The sequence below is a fragment of the Nannochloropsis gaditana genome, assembly GCF_000240725.1.
Source record: "Nannochloropsis gaditana CCMP526 unplaced genomic scaffold scaffold103, whole genome shotgun sequence".
Classification (NCBI taxonomy): Eukaryota; class Eustigmatophyceae; order Eustigmatales; family Monodopsidaceae; genus Microchloropsis; species Microchloropsis gaditana.
The window spans coordinates 51,342-60,256 of NW_005803850.1; the positions used below are offsets into that span (position 1 = coordinate 51,342).

At 55.4% G+C, this 8,915-nt stretch overlaps 2 protein-coding genes across 2 annotated transcripts; one reads left to right on the forward strand and one right to left on the reverse strand.

Annotated features, from left to right (window-relative positions):
- Positions 1-4,467: 4,467 nt before the first annotated feature.
- Positions 4,468-4,978, forward strand: NGA_2032000 (nuclease domain containing protein; the record flags this gene model as incomplete). The annotated part of the gene is made up of 1 exon (XM_005855767.1): positions 4,468-4,978. A coding segment is annotated over one exon (409 nt), but the record flags the coding sequence as incomplete, so codon positions are not given.
- Positions 4,979-5,062: 84 nt separating this feature from the next.
- NGA_2094200 (uncharacterized protein) lies at positions 5,063-7,575 on the reverse strand (the record flags this gene model as incomplete). Its single annotated transcript, XM_005855768.1, has 1 exon — positions 5,063-7,575. A coding segment is annotated over one exon (2,158 nt), but the record flags the coding sequence as incomplete, so codon positions are not given.
- Between the last annotated feature and the right edge of the window lie 1,340 nt (positions 7,576-8,915).

An 8,915-nucleotide genomic window follows, 5' to 3' on the forward strand; every position in this document is an offset into this window, starting at 1 on the left:
GGGACAGCGTCGACGGTCGAGGACCCAGTGGCTTTCCCTCCATCACCTGGGTGACACGTTCCTGCTGTTTGAGCGCGCTTTTGAATTCCAAGAACCTTTGAAGCGCCACTTTCTTCCCTCCAATTCCTGCTTGGCTCGAAGGGAGAAGTTCTTGCTCAATGGCCTCAGGGGCGATGTAGCCAGCATCCACGTCCACTTTCGTCACGTTCACGACAACTGCTCCTCGGTTTCTTGCTCGAAATCCTGCCCCCTTTCTGTTCCTTCCGCTGACTTGAACACTCTCCATCGCATTCCATTTGCCGTCCTCCTCTTCCTCCCACTCTTCGTCAAATTCATCCTCGTCGCCCTCTTTCCCCCCTCGTGTCCCCGACGCCCTTGCCCCCGCCCCAACCCTTCTTCTTGGAACCAACCTCGAGATACCCATCACCCGTACGAAGAATTTCCTGATTCCCTCCATGGCTTCTTCGAAATTTGTCGCCGTGCTCACGTGAGGGCGCACCCATTGACTCAAGGATGCACGCTGGGCGGGCGCAGCAAAGCGTTCGTCCAGGAAAAGGACAATGCCGTAGTCGTTTTGATGACGGATGACCCGACCCACAGCCTGATTGACTGCCCGGGCTGCTTGCTGTTGGTACCATTCCATGCCTCTCAATGGTTGAATGGAAGAAGGGACGGAGGCAGGGGACGAAGCGAGCGAATCCAGGTACATTTTTTTCAATCCTACCCGCGGATCTCGGGCAGGTGGGAAAGGGATCCCTGTGATAACCACGGCGCGGGCACGTTGATCGGCAAAATCCATACCTTCGCTCACCTGCAGGGAAGGAAAAGGAGAAGAAGCGGGAGAGATAGAGGAGTGACCCCGAGCTGAGACGCGGCCAACGTCCGTCATTCCTTTTACCCTAAGGGTGCGCATATTCGTACGCAATACATTACATAACCCCCCTTTTCTACCTTCCCCCGGCAGACAGCAAGCAAGATAGCGCCTCCCTCCTCTTTGATCGCCCCGTCATAGGCCAGGATGCACGCAGGCAGCTCTGCTGCTTTCCGTGGTTCCTCGACAACTGTCTTGACGCGCTGCAGTCGTTCGTAGACCCCTCCTCCAGCCCCCTTCCCTTCCCCTTTTTTCCATTGTCGCAGGCACAGGTCCATTACTCCATAGGAAGGAAAGAATACCAACATACCCCCGGGCACTCCCCGGGCTACTCGGATTAGGCTTTCCCCCAAATCAGCCAGGTAGCCGTCTTCCCCTCTCCGTTGAAAAGATGAGGACAACGTCTCCCCGCGTGGTCCGCGGGACAGGATGGACATGAAGGTTTGCACGGAGGTGTCGATGACATGCTGGTTCTCCAAGCGCACAGGAAAGGGAATCCGGAGCTCGCTGGCAAATGAGTCGAGGGGCGACAGCGTCCCGCTTGTCAAGAGGACAGAGCGGACCGAGAGTTGCAAAAGTTGCTCCAGTGCAATTCCTGGACAGAAACACCAATAATGGAGGACCCGCCTGGGGGGATCCTGAGCCACCGGAGGGAAAGAACTACGCCTCTTTCCTCCGCTGCCTTGCCCTCTTCCCCCTGTTCCCAAGGGCCGTTGCCCGGCTCCTGTCGTGAGACTTAGGGATGGCCCCCCACTCTCGATGTAAAGGCGGTAGGCTTGCATGTTCTTCCGCATGGTCAGCGTGTCCCCCCAGAAATAGATCATTTTGTACGCCTTCAAAAATGCCTCTAGCGCTCCTCCCGTGAATAGTGTCGAGACGATTCCCATTCCCCCCTCGTTTCCCCCCCCTACGATGGCATCGTCCATCAAGAAATTAATCGTACGCTCCAACCGAGACACAACCGCGTGAAAATCCACTGGCTGCAGTCCTCCGAGCCCAGCCCCGTAGAAAAGATCCTGTAGCTTTTGTGGTCCTAACACCGCACTCTTCGCTGGCACATGCGAGCTGGAGAAGGACGGGGGCTTGTACCCGCCGGTTACAGTGAGCTGGATCGCGTCTATGCCTTCTTCTAATGCTCGAAACGCTCGCTTGAGCCACACCAGATCCTCCTTGGTCGGCGCTGGGGTCCCATACGCGGCCCCTCCAGCTTTCCCTCCTCCTTTTTCCCCTCCTTTGGAGACGACTCCCTCGCCCTTCACTTTCACGATCTCCCAGGCCTTTTCAAGCTCCTCCGAGATGCGTGCCGTCATCGTGGTGGACAATGCCAACGACCAGGCCTCTGACGCGACCCCTTCCAGATTGTGGGCTTCGTCAAATATGACCACGGAATTTGTCCAGCGCACTTGGTAAGGTTGCCGAGAGCCTGCGTCTAGCAGGTAATTGTACGGCATGAGCACTAAGTCTGCGTGGAGCGTGTTTTGCCGCATCAGGTAGTAAGGGCACACCTGTACGAAGAAGCGAGTCAGGTTGGGAAAGCAATCGATCGAATGAAAACACTGAATACCTCGGATTCGCTACACACCGTCGCCATAGCCCTCCTTTCCTCTTCTCTTCCCTTACCAGCTTCGTCTGCCCCAGACTTTTCAGTTCCTCTATATCCATCACTCCGGGACTACCACCCCCTACGTGCTCCGCTTGATAAGAGTCCAGATTATTTTTGTACCGACACGCCCTGCTTTGTGTCAACACACCACACCGGCGGTTCTGTAAGCCGCCTTTTAATTTGCTTACTTCCGGATGCACGCAGAGCTGCTCCCTTGATCCCAAAATAACGGTGTGGGGTCGGTAACCTGTAGCTTTCAATTCGCGAATAACTTGTCTCAATTGCGAATGGGTCCTTGACGCATACACGATCACAGGTCTGCCTTGCACACCTTTGACATGATTGTTAATACCCGCGCCACTTGTAGGCGGAAAAGAACGAGGTTTTCCAGCGTCTGTTTCGTACATCAATGTCATGCTACCATTGCTGATGCCCGTGCCACCGTTCCCGCAGCAAGAGCTGGCACCGTCTCGTTCAGGGCTGTAAGTTTGCTGCCAGGCTAGTGTCGAACAAAGAAGTGACAAGGTCTTGCCGGTGCCGGTGGGTGACTCTAGCAAGGCGTTCGTACGATCCTTCAAGGCCGCCACCACTTTTTCCATGTACGTGACTTGGGCCGGATAAGGCTGAAATGGAAAATCCACGTGGACATTCTCCACCTCGATCCGTGGCATGCTAACACCCGGTCCCTGATTATGGAAAAGGCATTTAAAGTGAGAAGTTGAGGCACACCTGGCGAGGCGCAGGCGAGTGGGCGAGACTTATCGCACCCGAGGGATTCGTGCGAAGAGTAACAATGCCTGGATAAAGGCAAAGAGAGGCAGAAAGTTGTGACACAGGGGAAGAGAAAGACCGTGTTGGAAGTTTGCTTCGCCAGGCAAAGATAATATAAGTGTCGGATTCTACGAAAGAGACAGGCTGGCATGTTCCTTTTCTCGACGCCTCAACTCACTCCTCCTCTAATTTCAAACATATTATACTTTCCCTTTTGGTTCGCAGCGTGCGAAAATTTCAATTATCACATGTATCTATATTAATTCACTATCTCTCTCTGGCCATTTCAATAGGTTTCGCCGCGATAGACAATTTCCAGTGCTTCAATCAGCTAACATACTTTACTCGGCTAATTATTCGCGAGGGGACTTGTCTACATGCTAAAAGCAAAAAAAGAGTTTTGGAAGAGCGGTGTGCGTGCTGGACGACCCAAAAATGCAGACGAAAAATTAAGGGAACACAATACGGCTATACGCGGGAAATTTTGTGCCAGGGGCGCTGTTTCGCAAATTGAAGCCCGCGAGTCTCACCAGGACAGAAGAAAAAGAAGCCATAAAACAAAAGGAAGCAGCTCTGATCCTCTTACCTCCATCCACCCTCCGTCATACTCAGCGTCACCTTGCAGTCCTTCTGCACAAACCTCACCGCCGGCTCTGTCCTATTTTTCTTCCCTTTTCCCGCCATTCTTTCCCAGCCATGGCAACAGAGGTAGCATCGCGCATGTCGACACCACAACCACTAGAAGTGGACAAAAATGGGCCCTTGGAATGATACTCCTAACCCTCCTTCCTCGCGTAGCCAGAAAAACTCTCCATAGTATTGCCAGCAGCATCCCGAAAATGCAGCAGCCTTCCGTTCGAGCTTTCCGTGAAGGACCTGCCAAAAGCGTAAACTTCAACTCTATGGGGGCCCGTTGGCGTCGATTCCTGCAGGGGACTAAAGCCAAGGCCGCCATGGCGGCCGCTGTGGCATCGTTTGCACTCGGCGTGTCTTTGAGCCCCCCCGGGACTTTCCAAAGGTATCACACCGTCGGTGAGATCCCGGGAAGAGTGTTTCGGGCACAGACCGTCCTGGTCGGCAAGGTGGTGCGCGTCATGGACGGTGACACCCTCCGTATCAGGCACACCCCTTTATTCCCCCTCCTGAACAACCATCCAGGCTCGGGGCGGCTGTCCGAAGAGACCTTGATCATCCGCTTGGCGGGCATCGACGCGCCTGAACTCGGGAAAGGGAAGAAACAGGGACAAGCGGGCGCCGAGGAAGCCAAGAGTTTCGTGACGAAAAAGGTGCTGGATCAAAGCGTCCGTATTAAACTCCTAGGCCGTGACCAGTACGCGCGTGCCATCGCCTCCGTTGCTTACGGCCCTGTTGCCTCCATCCCTTTCCCGTTGCCGTCGTTTTTAAAGAAAGATCTCTCCACCGACTTGGTAAAAGAAGGATTTGCCGTCATTTATCGACAGAAAGGAGCCCATTACGACGGGAAATTGGGGACGTTGGAAAGGTACGAAGCCTGGGCGAAAGCGAAGAGGAAAGGCGTCTGGCATGGGAGGGATGTGGAGCTTCCGCACCAGTTCAAAGCGCGGATGAAAAAGGCGGCGGCCGAGAAGACCTTGGCTCCCAAGGGAGGGTGAGGCACCAGAGAAAGAAGAAATGAGAACGATGGAAGGCGAAGGGATGCCTGGTGGAGGCTACGTTACATATGAGCCTACATGGCTTCATCGTGGCGATTGGAGATGTCATCAATTGACCCCTTTTTGTGTCATCAATTGACCGCTTTCTGAGCAAAAAAACTGTAAACAAGGATAGCCAATGCCTCCTTGCTTCCCTTTTCTGTGCATGCTTCCTTTGATATACTCTACGCCTCTTAAAGCTATTTAAATTATCTCTCTCATGCCCTAGAGTCTACTTGTTAGCTTCAATCGCAAGTACCTTTCTATTCACATATTTGTACTACCGTCCTAATTCTGCTTCTGCAGTTGCTTGTGTCTGCGCTGCCGTCCAAACTCCTCGATGTTCCTCCTCCGTTTACTACCTTTCCATGACTTTTCCTCGCTTTTCCCCCTTGCACCTCGCCTCTTTCCCCCACTCCTGTAATGAGCAATTTTCATGTTCCTGATTTTTTCAACTTCACCCCGCCTTTTCCTCCCCCTCTTTCGCCTATCGCCCATATTCCTAGTATTGTCCTCTCCTCCCCCTTTTCTTCCTTCTCTTCCCCCGCCTCTCGGATAGCGGGCCTCTGCTTCCTTCTGAAATCTTCCTCTTCCCCCTAGTCAAAGGCGTACTTCCCGTTCCCGGAGGAACACCTCCCTCTCCCCCATCCTCCCACTCTCCCTCCTCTTCCCCGTTGTCCTCCCCTTCTCTCCCGGACCCCCCCGCAAAAGCCCGCGCCTCAGGCACGTAAGGCAAGAAATCGGGCACCACGCCAATATCAACGTATCCTCCCCCTACCGTACCTGGTTTTATGAAACCAGGAGGCTGGCTTTTCCCTTTGCTAAGCCGCCGACTGTCCCCGTCCGTGTCCAGTTCCACCCGTCCGTAGTCCAAGAGGCGATCCAAAGACCACACCCGCAGCGCAAGGGAGGCAGGCGTGGCGTACTTAACAGCATGGGCCCATGATGACATGCAGAGAAGATAGGTGCTCCGGAAAGGGTTGAGACGCCATCGGCTGTCGATGGAATGTTCGAGAAGGATGAGGCATTCCATCAATTCTCGGGCCGTGGCTGCCATCTCGACACGGCGAACCCACTTGTTAAATTCGTCCCTTCGAAGTTTTATGCTTTTTCTGGCTTCGTCAGGGGCGTCCAAAATACATCCCAGGGGCAGCGCCGCTTCCACCGTCAATATTGCTGCCTTGACTTCAATTAAGCTCTCCTCTTCTTCTTCCACGTCCTCCATTCCAGCCATCCTCTCTTCGCTTTCCGAAAAATTCAAGGCTTTTCGCCGGAATTCGTAGCGAAGGCGGGTGGGAAGGAGCTTGGCTTTGCTCCGTTGGCGGTTTCGATTACTGGCTGTCACGTAGGGGAAGGCCCTTAGCTTCTCGACGAACGGCACAGGAGAGACATAACGTGCCCGCGCAATTTCCTGCCGTTTTCCCCACTGCTCTTCATGTTCCTCGGCACGGAGGGCCGTCCATGGTAGGAGGGAAGGCGGCGCATCCCTTTCCATGTCGGGGCTGGACGAAGGAGAGGGAAGGGAAGAGGGACCGGGGACATATGGGATCCATTCATCCGCCTGTGCCCACCCGTCATAGCTGACTCGGACAACGCCCTGGTCGGGGTTGACAAAAATCACGTGCGCCTTCCACAGCACGCCATGTTTTTCGACGAAGACCGCGTCTCCGACCCCCCACAGCGCCTGCGTGGCCCCTGCTGTCTCTTTTCCCGTCTCTTCTTGTCCGACCTCATTTTCGTCTGCTCCGGTCCCAAGATTGTCCGTTTCACCGTCGTCTTCCTCGCTTCGCTTATTTCTCAGAAATTTCCGAACGTCCGGGTATTGTCTCAGGATCGCTTCGCGCAAAGCCCGTTCTTTTTTCCCTCTTGGGTTCAAATACTCTTCCACCACCTTCCCAATGGCCTCGGCACTTTCGTACACGAGCCATTTCTCCACGCTCCCCTCCCGTCCTCCTTCCCCCAAGGCCAGGACCCCGGTATCTACCGAATGGGCGAGGGCTTCGTCATGCTTCTGCCGGATTAAGGCCATCGCGTCCGTGGACCCAGCAATGCCCTCTTCGCTTTGACCCTGCCGATCGTACGGCTGGACGAAAAGGAAGCTCGGTTCTCCCGCAAACTGCCAATAGATACGGCCTCCACGGTCCTGTCCCAATGCGGCCGTTCTCCCTCGCCCCATGAAAGCAACGCTTTCCACGCCTACTTTCCGTCGCAACCGCCGCTCCCGTGCCCCCGCCTCTGCCTTGGCCTCCACCAGCGCGTCCGCACAGCATTCATGCGTGATCAGACTGCCTTTTCGCAAGGTGGGCACCTCCCGCTTCCCGTCCGGTCCCTTGACTTTCTCCCTCCCCTCTGACCCCGCCAACGGCGCCGACGTGAACACCTCCTTGAGTACCCTTTCTGTTTCCAACGCCAGGTTCTCGTCCACCGGCTGCCAGAATACGTAGCGATCCGCGCTCTTTTCCTGCTGCTCCGTTACCAAGCGTTTTTCCAAAGCTTCACGTACTTCCTCGGGCAGGGCATAGTAATCTTCGGCACTCGGTCCATGCACCATAATATTGCAGAGATACTCCTCAGTCTCCCCACACAAGGCACACACCGTCCCTCCTCCTCTCTCGTCCTCGCCTCCCTCCTTCTCCTCCTCTTCCCCCCCTTCCTCTTCCTCCTCCTCTTCCTCTCCCTCCTCCCCTTCCTCTCCTCCCTCCTCTTTCCCTCCTTCCTTCCCCTCCCATTGTCCTTCTTTGCTCAATCTCTCGAGCAACTTCAATCCCTCCTTCCCCAACGCCCTTCGCGTCTCTTCCTTTACGCCCTCTTCAAAACACAAATATTCCCGTGCCCGCAATGGCTGTTTTCCCACCAGCAACAGATCTCCACCCCCCTTCGTAAAGAGGGGCAAGCCCATCAAAATGCCTGGTTCCCGGGGCCTGACAGCCTCTTTCTCCCCTTTTCCTTTCAATGGCTGCCGTTTCCTGCCCCCAGCGCCCGGCCCTGTCTCCTTTTCTTCCTCCTTTTCCCCTATCGTCGGCGTCGCGGTGACTGTGCTGGTCGGCAATGCGGACGGAGGGGAGGAAGTCAGTGACCCGACGTCCACGGGTGTCTCCTCCTTACCCACAGATTTTCGAGACCGCCCCCGTCCCCGGCGTACCACCTCCTCCTCCTCGTCCTCCTCTGCTCCCTCCTCCATTTCCCACTCCTCCCCTTCTCCGCTCTCCGTCTCCTCTCCCTCCCCCTCTTCTGTCTCTTTCCCTTCCAAGAGCTCTTGTTGCCTCTGAGCATATGCCTCGTCGTCTGAAAAGTCCTCCTCCTCTTGCACCACCCGTGCCGTGCCCCCCGCGCCCGGCAAAAAAATCGGAGGCACACCTCTTAACACACCCAGCTCCTCTTCGTCTTCGTCTCCCACCAGCTCCTCCTCCTCCGTTTTCTTAGCGTCCTTTTCTGCATTCTCGACACCAACAACCTCATCTTCCTTCACATTCCCCTCTTTTTCTTCTCCTTCCTCTCTCCCTTCCTCTTTGGGCCCCTTTTGTACCCCCTCCACCAGGACTTCTCCTAACCGCTCCCTCAAGTCCTCCTCCTGTCCTTCCAAGTAGTCTCTCACCCTCACCGTTCCCCCTGCCTGGCCTGCCAACGCCACCAGACAAGCCACCCACTCCCTCGCCCCTTTCCTCCCCCCCTTCCTCCTTCGTCGCCCTCCCACACCAGCGTCCAAGGCCCGGATCCCTTTCAAGAGCTCCACCAGTTCCACGTCCCCCCCATTGATCCAACGGCGGACGACAAGGGAAAGCTCAGGGTCCAATTTCCGAGGAAATCGGCTTTCTCCTTCTAGAAGGTACCCAAGCCCCCAGCGACAGTGACCCAGCGCTTCATACTCACACTTGGCATCGATGGCTGCCGGGCGTTGCAGAAGCAACTGCGCGAGTTCTGGGTTCTGTTGGGGAAGACCCTGAGCACGGAGGAGGGAACAAAGGGCATTTCTGTCCAATTTGTGCTCAAAAAAGGAAGG